General features: G+C 43.4%; 2 protein-coding genes across 7 annotated transcripts in view; one reads left to right on the forward strand and one right to left on the reverse strand.

Moving 5' to 3' along the window:
* Positions 1-181: 181 nt before the first annotated feature.
* ndnfl (neuron-derived neurotrophic factor, like) lies at positions 182-6,374 on the reverse strand. The gene is made up of 4 exons (XM_077581774.1): positions 6,284-6,374; positions 3,825-4,055; positions 3,630-3,751; positions 182-1,974 (listed from the first exon to the last, which is right to left on the reverse strand). The coding sequence occupies exons 2-4, from the start codon at positions 4,001-4,003 to the stop codon at positions 566-568; spliced, it is 1,710 nt and encodes a 569-aa protein (XP_077437900.1). The 5' UTR covers positions 4,004-4,055; positions 6,284-6,374; the 3' UTR covers positions 182-565.
* A 10,275-nt stretch (positions 6,375-16,649) lies between these two features.
* ccser2a (coiled-coil serine-rich protein 2a) overlaps positions 16,650-18,596 on the forward strand; it is a 39,219-nt gene continuing 37,272 nt past the window's right edge. For 3 of the 6 annotated variants that reach the window (XR_013296218.1, XR_013296217.1, XM_077582181.1), the window contains exons 1-2: positions 16,650-17,243; positions 17,632-17,695. The gene's annotated coding sequence lies outside the window, so the exon portion shown is untranslated. The remainder of the gene's footprint in view (positions 17,244-17,631; positions 17,696-18,596) is intronic. The other 3 variants (XM_077582177.1, XM_077582182.1, XM_077582178.1) reach the window with 2 other exon arrangements.

The following is an 18,596-nucleotide window of genomic DNA, read 5'->3' on the forward strand; positions in this document are numbered from 1 at the left end:
TCTTCTTCTCCGTTGCTTCATGCGAAAAGCACAACACAAAGATACACACTTTTGACTTTGAACTAAGCATCTGTAGATTGCACTCCTTGCTGCTCTGATACAATAAGCAGCACCGGAAATATACACTACAAACCCCCCCAACCCCCCACCCCAGTCCCCCCCGCTGCTCCCCTTCCCACCCACTTGTCTCAGATGTCATCCAATTATTGCCCCATCTGTTTCTGTTGCATATTTGGCACACGGTCTCAGTTGTTTTTTGCTTGTGTGTTCTGACAACACAAACCTCATCTGTCCTTTGTACTCGCGCACAAAACGAGCACTTGGACCGCGGCCACGTCATTATCACGATGGACGATGAGAAGCGACGTGAGCATTCTGTTGTAAATATTAAATAGGAATGATAAGAATGTTTGCTGGTGTGCGGATTCTTCTCGTGTCCTCAGAGGAAGACAAGCGGCCAGGCCAACAATTGCCCCGTCTTTCTTTCCCACAACAGTCAAATGGCTTCATTCTCATGGTCAGGCTTGACAGTTTATGCTACAATCCTCCTGCAGGGGGCAGCATCTCAGCACTCCTTCCTGGTCTTGACTTTCTTGCTGGCGTACTTGACAGGGATCCCCCAGCGTCTCATTAAATAGACATCAAACACATAAGTGGTCCCTGGCTCCAGGTTCCCAATTACAGCCGTAGTGACGGCCCGCCTCGGGTTCAGCTCCTGGAAATACTTGCAGAGAACCCTCTCGGTATCCGAGCGGGATTCCGGTCCCATGCAGGATGCGTTGAGGGCGTCCTCGTCACGTCGGCCCCCCAGCTTTCGTTGGTACACGCAGTAGAGGCTCCTCTCCTCAGTGCCCATCCAGGCTAGGGTGACACTGTCGCACCCACGTAAGCGGTTGAAGGATTTGACTTGCAAGGTAGACGGAAGGGATGGGACGCCCTTTCGGTGGTAGGCAGACGAGGTCTGCAATTTGACCGAAGCCTTCAGACCCCCGGGTAAGGCAGCAGTGGAGCTCTCGCTCATGGCGGTTCCTTCCCTCTCCAAGTGGATGAGATAAACCGGGCTTCCCTGGAGCCAAATCTGCACCAAGTCTTTGCCCACGGCTTGGGTGGTCAGAACACGGCCTTTGCTCGAGACGGTGATCTTGAATTTGCTGCCCCCTCCGCAACTCTGCACGGTGAGTAGACCGCTCTGCTGCGAGCCGCGAGGACGGAAGCTGAAGAACTGCTCGGATCTTTGGCCCCTGCCAAGGAAGGTGACCCACCTCAGCTCGCCTTCCCTCAATGTGGTGACGGACGGCCGGGCTTCCCCGTGGGTCCGGGCGACGGTCCCCTCATAGGCAGCGCTGGTCCCGTGTACTCTGTCCCTTGCAAAGACGTCAAAGTAGTACTGCGTGTCGGGTAGCAGCTCGGAGACTGTGCAGACACTCTCTGTCCCCTCACAGACACACTGGAGATCCCTGTTAGAAGATGGACTCTTTTCCTCCAAGTCCACATCCCACTGTTCCCACCACCACTCCTTCAGGATAGGCCATGCCGTCACCCTCTTCTTCTTCTCCATCTTCTCTCGGTTTTTATCCCTCTCCTCCCTGGCGCTCTCTTGGGCCGCGCAAAGGCTGGGCAAGTTGCGCTTGGAGTTAACCAGGACGCAGTAGTCGTATTTGTCCTGAGCAGGACCAACCAGCGAAGTGCTGGGAGTCCAGCTGAGGGTGACGCTCGTCATCCCCACGCCCAACGTGTGCACTTGGGGGTCAGCCGGAATCACTGGGAAAACGCCCGAGGGGCCCGGGCCTTCGTGGAGGTACACTGTGGCTCTGCTGCTTTGCTGCTTCGAGCGCAGTCTAAGGATGTAGATGGATGCTTGGGGAAATGCCGGACCACTGTAGGTGTCTATTATACTGCCGGAAAAAATGTGTATTTTCTCCTCGGTCCCGGGACCCCTCCACCACATCTCGGGCATGCTCTTTTTGGAGCTCCCTGTGGGGGAAAAGGATGATCTTCAACATACAGTAGTACATCAATTAAATGTAGTGGATGAGGACATATTTGGGAAAACTGTTGTTTTAATGGTTTGTATACAAATAGTTGGGTTTCTACTGGAGTTCCTCCCACATTATGAGTGAAGAAACTGTTTCAATGAGTGCCATATAAAGAGCTAAAATGATGGCTGGTGGACATGTCAGTAAAAAAAGTACTTCATAAGTTCATCCATAAACTAGCACTGAACTAGTCACTGAAAGCGTTGGAAAATACCACTGCAGTGTATTGACACATTTACTGAAACTTTGTGTTTAATAAAACTATAAAATACTAAAATCATTCTAGCTGTTTATGTCCTACATTTGCAGACAGATGCATATTACATTTTTCAAAAAAGAAAAAACGAGCAAATAATTAAACAAACAACAAACCAATTTTTTTTTAAGTGTGCAAACCTCAGTTGAATGATGTCACCGATCAACGAAAAAACAGGCGAGGAAGAAATTTCTCTCCAAATGTTACAGAATCAACGTGAATAATTCACACTGGCAACTCGGGACCCGCCAACTGAGAGTCTGAATGATTCATGCGTCATTTTATGATGTCATTTTTGTTACTTTACCATGTGGAGAAGCGTGTTTGGCTGACTTGTGAATTTGCTGAAGAAGCCTGGATTGTGAACTCTTACAACAGAAACCGCCAACAATGATGAGTCGATTCAGTGTGCTCTCAGTTTCTCATATTAAGATGTATATTTACATCTGAGGTCAGGAACAACTGAGTTTTCGCTCCCATTCTCTCACTCCAGTAGTGAAATGTCACTTACGGCACTTTAAGATGCCATAGAGTTGGACAGGACAATATTATAGAAGCAAAAACACAGCACATAACTCTCTACTTAGCACTCATGCTAAGTTCAACATAACACAAGATGTGTCCTGGTCGGCCCACCAGTATTATTAAAACCAAAACACGGGAGACAACTCTGAACAAAAGCCTTAGCAATAATGCTAACGCAACACAAGCTGTGTCCTTAGCCAGTGTTGCCAACTCCCCAGTAAAGAAAGTAGCGTTTGGCTGTCTTAAAAGTCGCTAGAAGTCGCTAAATGACGTCATTGCTAATTTGCATAATTGCTCATTTGCGTGTAATTGTAATGGACTCTGTAGGAGAGAGCAATAACATCGTGGGAGAGGCAAAAAGTGAGTAAAAGACACACTAAAGAACACCAAAAAAGTAGCTAAATTTGTCGCTAGTTGCACACAAAAAAAAGTCTCCAAGAGGCTTGGGAAAGTCACCAGATTGAGCGAGAAAGTCGCCAAGTTGGCAACACGGCCCTTAGCGCCAGTGCTAACGCTAAAACTAAATTGAGTTTTCAGGTTCAAACTCAGACTGAGGCCTTCCTGTTAGGAGATGCTAACCCTGCATTTGTGGGGGCGGGTTCCCTGGTACCTCGGCTTCCAAAAAACATGTCAGGTTCATTGGAGATTGAGTTCAATTCAACTCATGTGTGAACGGTTGTTTGTCTATATGTGCCCTTTGATTGGCTAACGAGTACCCTGCCTCTTTCCGGCTCACCCGCGACCCTAATGAGGCTAAAAGGTATAGAAAGTGGATGGATGGATGTTGTTTTTAAGTTTGGAGGTCCACTCACACTCCTGACTCTTGAGATGTTTGTCCGTCAGGGTGCGAGCAGCCAGGCTCCACTCGATGGCGGTGTCACAAGGGCTGACGGTCACCGACATTGCCGCCGCCTTCCTCAGAGTGAAGTACATCCTGTGGACCAATTTTGGCTTGAGAAACTGAACGTAGCCATAAACAGACAACGTCATCATGCTTGTTGTTGTACCTGCGAGTGCGACCTTTAGGGAGCGTCACGGCGGTGATCTTCCCTTCCGATAACCACGCGGTGGGCCAGACGGTTACCTCGTTCTCAGGCGCTGAGGCCGAATGGGCCGAGGACCATGGCGTGCTCCAGTACAGAACCAGAAATGCGCTGAGACAGCGGGTCAGTGACGCTAGTGCCATCTTTCCCGTTTCGTCACTTTGCTCAGCCACCTCGTCTGATTGCCCCTCGGTTCTGGAAACACACAAAAGAAATCTGGCACATCACATCAGCGCTTGGTCTGTTATTGTGAGGTGTTATTGATGATGTCATCATCTAGTGACTAGAAGGACAAAAAGTCTTTGGACCCACTCAGTAACCAAAATCAATGGTGATCATTCAGACTGTGAAGTCTGTTGTCTGGACTCAAATCTCCTCCAATGTGACTTTTTCGTCTAAACAGCGAGGGACGGAGTCTTGCTGGTATGTGGATGACGTAAATATCTATAACCTGCAGGACCCTGGCCCTCGAGAACCGATTTGGCCCACCTCTGCACTAGATGGACACAGCTGATATATGATCGGCTCATCAGCAAGCTCTCCTCATAAGCCGGATAACGATCCTGTGGATCAAAATCAGCTGGTGTTGGAAGACCTCCAAAAACCTGCAGGGCTCCGGCCCTCGAGGACCGAGTTTGCCCACCTCTGCACTAGATGGACAAAAAGTCTTTGGACCCACCTCTTAATCACTTAATCAGTCGACCAACATCAATGGCGATCATTCAGAACGAGAAGTCTGTTTTCTGGACTCATAGGAAATGAATGGGCCCATTCATTTTCAATGGCCGGGCTACCAGGGGTGCAGTACCACCTGCCACCATTAGGGCGCTGTAGATAGGGGACCGAGTCCCCTAATTCGAGAGGTTTGCACCCAAACCTCAAAATGTATGGGGTACAATTTCAGGAGTGACCTTTTTCATCTAAACACTGGAGGACGTAAACATCTATAACCTGCAGGACTCCGGCCCTCTGTGTTTAGATGAAAAAGTCACGTTGGGGAGACTTGAGTCGAGGCAACAGACTGCACGGTCTGAAAGCTCTTGATTGATGTAGGTTGGGTTGGTCGACTGAGTGATTAAGAGGTGCGTCCAAAGACTTTTTCTCCATCTGGTGCAGAGGTGGGCATACTCGGTCCTCGAAGGGCCAGGGTCCTGCTCTTGTGTCGGAGGACGTAAACATGCATAACCTGCAGGACTCCGGCTCTCGAGGACCAGGATTGTGGAAGCCTGATCTAGCGTATTCCCTAAGAACCTCTTGGAATCTTGCGCTAGTATGAATGAGATCGTCAAACCCAAACTCTAAAACTCATTTCCATTCTGCTCCATGCATCTATTTCTGTGCCGTGCAGGTGCACCTCGGTTTACTTGGCTCACAGACGAGATGATTACAGGTCTGCGTGTACTTCCCGCGTCCCCGGAGAGGCCCGCGTTTGTTCAAAGTGCCGACGTCCTGGCAAAGCGACACGAGCGCCTTTGCCTCTAACAAGATGTTAGCGCCGTGCCCCCGCAGATCAGATGACAATCGCGGCGGGAAGAACCACGGAGGCGGCACACATCTCCGAGTCTTGCGGGACGCTCCTGGATTCCAAAACTCTACCAGCTACAAAGTCGCACGAAGAAAGAGAGTCGGCGGTGGTGGCTCATTACTCTTGCACGGAGAAAAGGAAGGGAACTGGAGGGATGTTGTTGGATTCGGGAGTAATTAGAGGGGAAGGAAAGTAAAGAGGGAAAGACGGTTGGGAATCAGAAGAAAAAAAAACAGTCAAGTCGGTTGACGTTTTAAGGACAAGCTGATTGACTTTCATACAGATTGTGTGTGTGTGTGTGTGTGTCTGTGTACAGCCGCTGATGAAATATGCATTTGGCTGCTCGGCAGATGAATTTTCATAAGGCAAAAATGAGAGAGCGAGTGCAAGAGCGGCAGCTTAGTGAACTTAACCAGCGGCCTCTAAAAATACACACGCCGTCCACTTAAAACACTGCAGCTCACCACTTTTGATGGCCCCGCTGGCTTTTTAGATTTAAATATATAACCAACCACCACCCCCCCCCCCTCTCTCTCACCCCCCTCCTTTTCCATAACTCCCTGCTGTTTATGCCTCTTCTTCTTAGTCACTTGTTTTGTTGCTCAAAAGAAAGCCAAAGGGACAGGTTGGAAACCGTGTGGTATCCGTTCGCACGTCCGATTTGCTTCCCGGACCATCTGCCTTCTGCTATTTGCATGTAGGGAGGGATTAAGTTGCATGGTGCTACTTGTCTTTCCATTGAGGTGGAGAGGACGGTTGACAAGGTGACGGCTGGCGTGCGACTTGATGTTTAGCGCCTGGCGACGTTGCCCGTCTTTCCGGCAGACTTTCATTGAGCCATGCAACATGCACGCATGCATAACAAGCCCCAAACAAGTTAGAAGGCATCTTGTCTTACCGTCTCCTCCGTCCGCGCAGGCTCTCCTCCGCCACTGGGATGGCATCAAGTGAGGGATGGAAGAGGAGGAGGAGGGATGGAAGTGGAGGAGGAGGAGCGGTGGAGGGAAGAGGAGGAGCGACTGGCAGGTTGTTGTTTCTTCGTCACACACGCAGGCTCTTGGAGACGACCCCTGGGGGGACGTGGATCCACACTGCAAAAAGTGGGATGGGGAAAAAAAACTGAACGAGAAAAAAGTCATTCAATTAGGGAGTGAAATGATCAAATATAGGAACAGGACAAATCTTGACTCTGCAAGATCGCTTAAACTCCCAAATTGCTTACTTAATACTTTGAATCAAATATAACGTATACGACCTTGAAAAATGGATGCTAGGTCGTCTTGAATCATTCTTATGTCTACACCAAACTACAAGTTTGAGCTGCAAAAATATATCTGCGTAAATGCCTCCAGTTCCTGGAATTTATCCAACCGGTTCTCTGTGACAACGTGGCACTCTGAAGCTAGCAGGCCAACCTGAGACCTGGACCCGCACATTGGCTGTCAAATCAGACTTCAAAAAACAAAATCCCCCCCATCGTCGCTCTTTCGCCTTTGTCTGTATTTCGTGCATGCACTCACAGCCAACAACGGGGCGCTCTAAAGTGGCCAAGCCAGTTTGATATCCGAAGATGCATAGCTATAGCTAGTTAACTGCATGCCACTACAGTTGTGCCAATGTAATGTAATGTTTTGGCTGTGAATGCTTGCAATTTGTGTTTCAATAACTTACTACTAATAATAATAAAAACTGTTTAACTTGAAATATTTTTAAAGCATCTGTAAATACTGAGGATTTGCAACTTTTGCGGGAGCGTCTGGAATGTATCCCAAGCAAGGTTTTTATACTAACAACAACACTAATATATATATATATATATATATATATATATATATATATATATATATATATATATATATATATATATATATATATATATTATTTTTTTTTTTTTACTTCATTTCATTTTGCTTGGATGATTGTTCCAATATTGGTCCAGTTAGGCAGCTGCGTCCGTCAATGTCATCCAAGTCTCTCCCTCCTTGTCCTCGTCCCTCGTGCGTCTACCTCCCGCGGTGGCGAACACTTTTGCAATTTGTAAAGGCTCGTGTTTTGATGATGAGGTCACCGGATGCATGCAGGGGAAGAGAATGAGAACGACGAGGCGCTATTTGATGTGCGAAGCGGCATTGTAAAAAAAAAAAAAGTTAATTCTCCTGATAACATCTGTAGGAGGCGGCCTACGGGCGGCCATGTTTTTAGAGGTGACTTTGGGCCCGTTATCGCCGCGAATGATCGAGGCGCTCTAATTGAACATGTTTAAATGCAAAAAGAGCCCATCAGACATTTCATGGATTTTATGCAAATGCGTTGTGTGTGAGTGTGTGGCTTTCAAAGCTAATTTGAAACCTGCACATTGGCTTCATCAAGAACGCGGGGACGTTTACCTAGCAGAGGTGAATTTTTGGATTGCTTTGGAAAAGCTTTGTTTGAACCAATAATGGCTTTAATTGGACAAATTGCATTTTCCACATTTTCAACAATTTCAACGACTGATGAGGAGGAAATGCCTCAGACATAAGAGCGAGTGCTAAGAGCTTTTCTATAAGGGGAGGCGGCCATATTGGGAGCTTTATGTCCTGTGCCTATAGATGAAGTGCGACTCAGGTTGTGGGGGTTGAGGGTGTCGGGATCCTTCAGCTCAGCGGCTTTCCACGCAAAAGGTGAGTGTCACTCTCTTGAATCAATTTCATCAGGAACATACCAGGCCTGACACTTATGTGTGAGGGCCCCCGCCCCCGCCCCCTCCCCTGCACTCTCTTATGACGGAGCCTCACTGAGCAGGTACTCCAGCACAGGCCTATTGAGGTCACTCTGAATGGGACCCCCATAAACACACTTAGGGAATATTGCCTGTCGTCTGTGGCTTTCAAGTGGGATTTTCTAGAATCTATGAGCTCTGAATAAATGTGTCCACAACGGCTCTCCTTCTAATGGAGGGCCCTTTGCGCTGCGGCTGGACTCGCCTTCAAAGTCTTCCGCTCTGGACGGCTGGCTATTGGTTGGCCCACTTTGTACTGAGAAGTTGTGAAAGTCGGCAGTCTGGCAGCGGGAGATATGAGGAGGGAGTGCGTTTGATGACTGGATGGTGATTAACCTTGGAGAGATTAATATGCGCATGCAAAGGATATGTGATATGGAACGTATATATCACGCTGTCTGCATATTTGGTAACCAAGTGGACCCTGAATGCTTCATTTTAAGGGGAATATATACGATGGGGAAACAAGGTTCACGACAACTTTTCCTCACACGTTAGAGCAGGAAATGATGGACATGCTTCCGCTCCCCTTTTAACCACTGGCCTCAATATTTTTCTTTGATCGTCCCCGTTATCCATCACCGCAGTTCCCCTCTCTTGTGTGTCCATTAAATAATTAATGGACATACATGTGCCAGGGCGGAGCTGTTAAATCTCGCTTGTCATAATTGCAGCAAAAGCAGTCTTTTCATCTATTATTGATGGGCGCTTACATGATATATATAATGCAGCAGAAGCGGGTGTCTGGTGCATCCTATTAAAATATAACTTTCAAGGGGTTTCTTTTCTGAAATTTTCAGCTCAATTTGGTAACAACTGTTCGATATTGTGAGCATGTGTGGAAGCCAACACCCCCCCCCCTTTTGAAACCCTGACTGCTTTAAAAACTGAGGTCACACATTCTGACAGCTGAATTTTTCAACGCAATTATCAGCTGGTAAAATTTGTGACGCTGCATGAAAGTACCCCTTTGAAAACGTACTTTAAAACCCTGCCTCCTTTAAAACCAAAAGTCGCAATCTGACAGCTGAATTTTTCAATTAAATTTAATTGTTTTGGATTTGCCAAAACTCTGAGGTCACCCATTTTGACTGCTCAATTTTTCAACTCAATTTTGTAACAACTGTTAAAAATTGTCAGCCTGTATGGAAGCCTAACCCACCTTTAAAAACTGACAGCTGAATTTTTCAATTAGATTTAACTGTAAACAAATAAATAAATTGTGACCATGCATGGAAGCCAAATACTCCTTTGTAACTTTACTTTAAAACCCTGACACCTTTAAAACATAAAGTCACACATTCTGACAGCTGAATTTTTCAATTGTGAAATCCTTTTAACCTTACTTTTAAACCCTGTCTCCTTTAAAATCCATGGTCACGCAATTTGACAGCTGAATTTTTCAATTCAATTTGGTGACAACTGTAAGAAAAATCGTGACTCTGCATAGAAGCCTAATCTTCCTTTGTAACCTTACTTTTAAACCCTGTCTCCTTTAAAATCCATGGTCACGCAATTTGACAGCTGAATTTTTGAATTCAATTTGGTGACAACTGTAAAAAAAAATCGTGACTCTGCATAAAAGCCTAATCTTCCTTTGTAACCTTACTTTTAAACCCTGTCTCCTTTCAAATCCATGGTCACGCAATTTGACAGCTGAATTTTTCAATTCAATTTGGTGACAACTGTAAAAAAAATTGTGACTCTGCATAGAAGCCTAATCTTCCTTTGTAACCTTACTTTTAAACCCTGTCTCCTTTAAAATCCATGGCCACGCAATTTGACAGCTGAATTTTTCAATTCAATTTGGTGACAACTGTAAAAAAAAATCGGGACTCTGCATAGAAGCCTAATCTTCCTTTGTAACCTTACTTTTAAACCCTGTCTCCTTTAAAATCCATGGTCACGCAATTTGACAGCTGAATTTTTCAATTCAATTTGGTGACAACTGTAAGAAAAATTGTGACTCTGCATAGAAGCCTAATCTTCCTTTGTAACCTTACTTTTAAACCCTGTCTCCTTTAAAATCCATGGTCACGCAATTTGACAGCTGAATTTTTCAATTCAATTTGGTGACAACTGTAAAAAAAATCGTGACTCTGCATAGAAGCCTAATCTTCCTTTGTAACCTTACTTTTTAAACCCTATCTCTTTTAAAACCCAAGGTCACACATTTTGACGGCTGAATTTTTCAACTCAATTTAGTAGCAGCTGTTAAAAATTGTGAGCCTGTATGGAAGCCACACCCTCCTTTGAAACCCTACTTTGAAACTCTGACATCTTTCAAATCTGAGGTCACACGTTCTGACAGCTGAATTTTTCAACCAAATTTGGTAACAACTGTTCAAAACTGTGTCTCTGCATGGAAGCCAAACCCTGGGAGTGTGCGTATGTGTGTGTGGTGGTATCTTTATTTTTACCACAAGCATGCACTCATCTTCTTCTTTGCTGTCGCTGTCGCTTGGGTGTGTGTGTGTGTGTGTGTGTGTGTGTGTGTGTGTGTATGTGTGTGTGTGTGTGTGTGTGTGTGTGTGTGTGTGTGTGTGTGTGTGTGTGTCACAGATCACATTAGCACCCAAAAGAGACAAGGAGGGCGTAATGGGGGTGGGCGGCAAGGTTAGAGAGGGTGTTCGGTGGGTGGCACATACATCATGTGCGTCGTCTTGCCTCCAAACGAGGTGTGACAAGACGAGCGAGCGTCTCGTTTTGGAAACGTGCGGCAGGGAAGGCAAAGCGGGATTAGGGTGAAACAATCTACCGCTGCCCCCCTTTGCAGGTAACTGATGGGGGTGGGAATCTATTAGCAAAGATGAAGAAGAGGAGGAGGGAGAAGACATGATGAATATGAGGTGATAAGGAGGAGGAGGGGAAGGGGGGGGGGGGGGGTAGGCCTCAGGGGTGGCCTTGACTTTACATGTTTATTTCTTGCATAAAACGACTACCAGTGGGAATTAAGTAGGCGACTATTGAAATTTACAGTATCTGAAGCTGGAGGAGTGTCACTCATCATTAGCAAATTCATGAGCATTATCAAGAGTGAATTAAAGTTCACCAAAAGTCCATCCTGGTTAGGGTTATGTTTTGTAAAAAAGAAAAAAAAAAATATATATATATATATTTTTTTTTTCACTTGAATCTGACTAAAGTAATAATAAATACTTTTTTTGAAAATTAAATAAATAAATATAAATAAACCAGTGAAAATTGTGGTTCAACACACACTGTAAAAAAAACTGTAATATAACAGAATTGTACTTTTTATTTTACAGTTTTTTCTGTATTTTAAAAATATAATTTAATTTCCAAAAATAAATATTATATAAATATATATATATATATATATATATATTTACTGAGAAATTAACAATAAAAATTCATAATTTTACCATAATTTATTTGTGAATTTACAATTTTTTTAAAGTGAAAAGTATAATAACCTTAACTCCGGCTGACCTATGACTCTAATGAAACGAGAAAATACTGTATGGCAAAAAACACCTTTGACGATCTGGGGACTTGCACTGCAATCGTCTGACCTTGGCGGAGGTCAAACGTTTCGGCTCCAAGATGCTATTTAAGCTTTTGTGTGCAGGATGGAAACATCTCCTCTTTTTGCGCAGCTTTTTCCCTCCTTTCATCAACCCAACATCATTCTGATCCATTTTTTTTTGCCATCACTCCCATTTACTGAGCATTTCCTCTCTTGTCTCCCAAACACTCTTTTTTTCCACTCCCGCTCTTTCCTCGCTCCGTTTCCTCTCATTCGCCATCTTTATGATCTCGCTGCCTCCTCTTTCTCTCCTCATATACTTTACTGTTCTTTACAAGGTGCCATCAATGTAGCCCTCGCTTTTAATGACTTGTTTACAGCGTTCCTTATTAAGTTCTTCTGTGGCACCGACGTGCTCAAATGTCAGCGATTTTATTGAACGATGTGTCCGGACATTTATTTGTATTTCAATGCATCATTGCGCTACAGAAACGAAGCAGACGTGATAAATCCAAAGAACATTGCTGAATAAAAGATCAGAGTGAGCAGAATTCAATTCCATTGTGTCGGTGTACGACCTCATGTATTGACAGACGAGTGTATTCATTCACACTACATTGTTAGCTATCTGGTTAGCGATGATAAATAATTAAGAATCAATCACGAGTTCATGTAGTGAAATATCCATATTATTAAACTGAATTTTCTCACAAATGAGTGCATGCCCGCCTCCTCGGGGACGAGATATTAAACCCGGGGATGCTCGGCCTAATGACACCATCAGACTTATTTAATGGAGTCTGTAAAATGTCAGGATCAGTCTAGCTAATAAAGACCAAGCACCGTGTTGAATTTTTAATAAACGAGCATAGTTTATGACATCATCAAGTTGGAGGAAGTTACGAGGGTGGTCACCTGGCCCGCAAACACGGTATATTAAAGAACAGGCCGACTTTGGATGGCTCACATTCGGAGGTGGCAAATTCAGGTCCAGAAAGTAAGAACCCACAGTTTGGCTTTAGCCCCAGGTGCTAACTAGCTAGCTTCCTAGCTAGCTCCCATGGTGCTTGTTTACCTTTTAGGGAGCTAGCTAGCTAGCATCAGGGGCTAAAGGCAAACTGTGGCAGGGGTTTTACTTTCTGGACCTGGATTTGCCACCTCTGCTTGCATTGGAAATAGAGTGATTTGACATTTGCAAATTCATAAAGTAAGGATCTATGTTGTGTGATTTGCTGCCAATTTTAAACTTTGTGTCAATTATAACAATCTAAAAAAACTTGGGTCAAAAGTAACCAAATTAAGGATCAAAAATGGACCAATCCACTTTATGGGTCAATTAGACTTTCTGGGTTGTTTTATACAAATTGACACAATTTTTTGACCCTAGTAAAGGTTCTGACAAATTTTTTGTTTAACACAAAAAAGCCTCTTTTTTTTTTTTTTTTTTTGCTCAAAGTTGGGTCAAATAGACCCATGTAGAGGATCGGTCCTTTTTTGACCCATAGTTGGGTTATTTTTGACCTAACTGTTTTAAAATTGCACATATTGAATCGTAATCCCATTGAATCGAATTGAATTGAATCGTTCCACTTAAAAGTGAACTGTCGTTTGCATCGTACCGAAGCGGATGTATCGATATATTATTAGAGAGATTTTTTTTTTTTGCCGACATTCTATTGGTCTTCCACTTTTGTAGTGACGCTCAGGCCTCACCCTCGGTCATCATGGTTTTGAAAACCGGAGTTATCATTGGCCCAACAGGAAGCAGTTACTTATTTGGATATGAGACAGGGCCGCTCCCCAAATATTGACGAATTTCAACGAGACAACGATTTGTATTAAGTATGGTACAAAATTCCATTTGACAAAATCATAAGACATACAGGAACACTTTTAACTCCAGTCTTAGAGAGTTTGCCTCCTTTTAAGCAGGCGTCTGATTGGCTTACTAGCAACATGGCATGCAAATGAGATACAAATCTTTTTCGTGCACCCTTGTGAAGGTTACACCTTCAATTTGTGTTAAGCCATAGGCAGCGGGTAATAAACATTTATCATTGCTGGGGAATGACTTGACATTGACACCAAGCATGTCACTTCTGTCATGTGTGATGATGATGATGATGATGATGAAGATAGGGGGGGGGGGGGTGACACGCATGCTATGCTAGAATTCTGCAGTAAGTGTGAAAGTATTAGTGGAACACGCAGCATTTCTTCGACACCCTTCGTATTCCATGTACTAGTACGCTCTTTGTCCTCACTAGTAGGACAATTAGAGCAACTATAACAGACACTAGAAGAATAACTGCGTCTAGCTAGTAATTTTTCCCAACTTTTTTTTAGCTACTAGTCCCACATTTGGCCTATTACACAATTAAACCTTACTGGTTAGCCTAACTAGTAGACATGTGTCACAAACTAGTAGACGTGTCACAAACTAGTAGCCTCCTTAACCCTATTAGTAGTACCATAGTGCTTAGTAGCCTTACTAGTTTGCCAAAGTTGTCGAACTAGTATTCAGAAATGTCATACGATAGTGGAAGAAAGTTACTAGTAAGTTGAGCAGTTATTTTTTTATTTTTTTAATATCTTTTTTTAATATATTTTTTTAATATCCATGTACTTATATGCTCTTTGACAACTACAGTTACTAGTGAGGCAAAACTACACCACTAGTTGACAACTATGTGCTGGTTGTACCATTAGTGACATAATAAAATGATACTAGTGAACATCTAGTAATGCTAGTGCTCATGCAGCTTTGCCTTACTATTAACATTTAAGCCAATGTTGTCCTATGAATGTGCAGAACATTACTAATCATAACAAATATTATCATTTTACTAGTGTACTGAAATTTTTGACTAGTGATAACAAAAAGCATAATGGTATGAGTAGTAAGATGTTTTTTAAGGATATCAGATAAACAGAGGTGGCAAATCCAGGCCCAGAAAGTAAAAACCCTGCCGCAGTTTAGCTTTAGTCCCTTGTGTTAGCTAGCGAGCTAGCTAGCTCCCTAGCATGTAAATGAGCATCCAGGGAGCTAGCTCGGGAGCTCGCTAGCTAGCACCTGGGGCTAAGTCCAAACTATGGCAGGGGTTTTACTTTCTAGACTTGGATTTGCCACTTATGCAGATAAATCACTAAAGAGCGGCATCTAGTGCTCAGTGTTGCTAACTTGTAACGTAGTTGTCGAACTAGTGCGTAGAAATTCATTCAGTAGTGGAGAAAACGTCTTCCAAGTGAAGACAAATAGTGTACTAGTACTTAATCCTTAATGGGGATATCAAGGATATCATATGGGCTTTCCATAGGGTCGTTTATATGGGCGGAAGGGAGGATGCAGGAAAGAAGGACTGGCATGTCGGATGGAGGGATGGATGTCACGCAGGGAGGACAGCATGGTGGGAGGCGCCGACTGGATTCGGCGTGACATTATTAACCCTTGTCGTGAGGCTAATAAAGACGACATATGGCACGGAGCAGGCTCGCTGATATGTAATACAGCATCAAGCAAGTGTACATGGGGACATAGGGACCTCCGCCAAGGCTTTTTTCACCTGTCAAATACACACATATAACATTCTTCTTTCTATATATGAAATGATAATAATCCAAGCTTCTTGCGTTACATCATTCAGCAGGACTGAAAGGAGGATCTTAAGTTACTCTTTTTGAATAATTTAGTGCTTATTGAGCAAATCTGAGCAGGGTCCAGCGTTCCCCTGTGAACGGGCACAAAGGAGTGGATTGGGGGGGCGGGGGAGACACAAAAGCACGCCATTTACAGTAGCTCTTTAACGGCCCCTCATGTCACTTGCGTCTGGTGAGGTCAGTGTTAGGTTTCATTGGGAAGGCAAGAGAGCTCCTGCTACATTGTTCTTCTGCGGGTTCTCGAGTACTTCAACATAAGTGTTTTTTGTGTTGTTTTATTTTATTTATTTATTTTTACAAAAAAAATGTTTTGACTAGTCGAACATGCAAACTCCACACAGAAAGGCCAAAGTTCTGCTTTTTAAAACCAAGAAGCTTTTTGCTCTCACTCATCATGTGCCCCATTTTGATCACTTTGTTATTATATAATCATGAACCATTATGCGTCAATCCTGTGCAAGATATGGCTGTTAATGTGTCTAAAGAATCTCAGAAATACATATTTTAAGTTACAAAATACTTCATTGGCCTGCTGTTTTTATTTTTCCATTCTAATGATAGAGTTAATTGTATTTAACTCTTACTGTAAAAGGTTGGAGACCATTGATGAATAGAACATGAGGAAATGTAATGTGATTGCAGACCGGCCTACTATCTATCTATCTATCTATCTATCTATCTATCTATCTATCTATCTATCTATCTATCTATCTATCTATCTATCTATCTATCTATCTATCTATCTATCTATCTATCTATCTATCTATCTATCGTTTGTAGAAAGTTCTGATTTCAGATTGTTATGAAGGCAACAGTTTAAGGTACAGTGCTGTAGCGGTCAGGTGTTGCCCCCTCCCTTTTTTCCTTTCTTTATTTTTCAGTTGTTTTCTAAGCTTGTCTGTTACATGTTCTATATAATGTTTAATAATGTACTATGCCAATATGTTCTGCACATTTCAAGCTAAACAATAAAAAAAGAAAAGAAAAAAAAGCTGTCGGGTGTTCCCCTCAGGGACTTTCGGAAATCAGAGGTTCCTCACACTGATCTGGTTTAAATGAGGTTAAAATGCTTCCCTCTAGTGGTCGAAATAGACGATTACAGTTTCACTTGGTTCGTCTCCATTTAGGTCACCCTCGTGCGATTACAATAGACAACAGCAGTTCGCCGTGATAAAAAAAAAATGTCATTATGACTTCTAACAAACAATATTAAGCTAAAATAAGTGCTATTAAGAACCTTTAAAACCCTCATAAACAGTCCGCATTAACACTTTTTGTGAACGTTTAACTCTTCCGCAATTCCAATGTCGACGGCAACCGGGAAGGTCTCGTGTAAACAAAATTAGGAAAATGTCGATTGTTATATCGTTTTTTCCAGTCCCAGCGGTGGAGGGAGTCGTGTGTTGCCGATGACAGACACGCTCCGCCCCGTCACAGCTGAGGGAGGATGTCGGGAATGGGAGTCCTCCGGAGGGGTCGCTAGTGGTGCTAGTGCTGGTGCGCTAGTCGAGTGTTTACACTGGAAATTGGAATTTCATTTCAAGCTTCTCACCCAGTTTGATTGCTTGTTTTATTTTTTTTTTGTAACACGGTTTTTGCTCCTCTCGAATTCCACTGAAGGAACGCATCGTTCGGCTTCGAAAGCCCAACAACATCACGAACAGTCTCCGGCTTTGGAGGAAGAAGTAACGGGCGGCGCTGCGGGACATTGTTGACTGGAAGCATCCGTCTTTTTGCTTCCCACAACGCCCTCCTCCTTTCCTTGGCTATCTCCGCACATCTGCCGGACTTATTTGGACGTAGACTAATTCTATACAAATATCGATATTGTTTTATTCAACTTGGTTGCAACTTGCAAGTTGCTATGGGCTAACCAAGCTAGCATCTTGTCTTCGAATCCCAAGCAACAAGAGGACTGTTTGACTGGCATCTTGTGTGCTTTTAAACCGAGTAAGTACAACTATATTGCTTGTTTATAATACATATTTATTTTTATGTGTTTTTACTTGTGCACCCAGCGACGCAAACCCCGCTTTTGTGCCTTTTGAATTGGAATAAGTACGACGTGATTTGCTGACGTCACTCAATAGTAATCAATGGACTCTTGTCACAGTACCGTGACCAGCTTTTCACATTATTTAGTAAAATAAACTAACTTCGCACATTACGTACTCCGAAGCAATAAGCAATTGTATCTATCTATCTATCTATCTATCTATCTATCTATCTATCTATCTATCTATCTATGCATAGTTTTTAGCATATTGTTGAATACTGTTGCATCTCACTAAGAGCTGTTTGTAACATTGTGTCCATCTCATGTGTCTCTACGTTGTAGGTCACCAAACTATTAGACAACAGCAGCCTGAAACATTTTTGCAGCTCTCGTATCGGACTTACAGGTATTGTGCTTAATGTTAAGACAAATGGGCGTCATTATTCCATAAAATCAGTAAGTAGGTAGCACGTGTCATGATTAGAGTAACCAAAGATAGCTCACATTCCACCTTGTTGGTCTCATGCTGTAAATTTAGATCTGGCTGGCAGGAGTTCAAATATAACTCCAAGTTGTGTTTTTTTTTAACTGTATGCCAAGGCGTCACCTTTTCATATTTTTATACCTTGACTTTAGCTACTGTCAGTCAAATGCATAAGCCTGCGTGTGTATTTATGTACCGTATGATCCACTTGCCGTCCAGACAAAGTGCAAAGTGCGGTGACATCAACACGTCAGCACATACAAGTGTGGCATGGCCTTGGTAGAGTGAGAAAGTGTGCGTCAAACCCACGTGTGTGTTCTACAGACACCTGTCAGCTCTGCTTCTGGAGCGTCACCTTGGCTGGGAGTGTTTTTACAATCAGATTCCTCCCTGGGACCAGCAAACAGCTGAATATCTCCAGACTGCATGAGAACCCCCCCCCCCCCAACTTGCTTGCCTGTCTTTACTTATTTGTCTTCTTTACTGCTGATCTTTGTAAAAAAAAAAAAAGAAAAAAAAGGGAGTGGCTCCAAGTTGTGGTCACTTCCTCACTTTGTGTGGGAACAAGACCACCGGTAACCAGACAGGTGACCTTGAGATGCCAGATGAGGTGGACAAGTACATTTTGCAGTCTGGAAACTGGAGTGAGAGTTTCATAGCTGCTAAGACTAATAAACATTTACCATAAAGAAGCTATAAAAGGGACTCCGTAACTCAGTCTCAGTAAGTCAGTCTATAAAGATGGGCAAGTATCTTAAGGGAGAGAAAAGTGATGACAATTTTAAGGGACTGTAACTCACCTGGAAATCCGTATATTCGAGAC

Source organism: Vanacampus margaritifer, chromosome 12, assembly GCF_051991255.1.
Source record: "Vanacampus margaritifer isolate UIUO_Vmar chromosome 12, RoL_Vmar_1.0, whole genome shotgun sequence".
In the NCBI taxonomy this organism is placed as follows: domain Eukaryota; kingdom Metazoa; phylum Chordata; class Actinopteri; order Syngnathiformes; family Syngnathidae; genus Vanacampus; species Vanacampus margaritifer.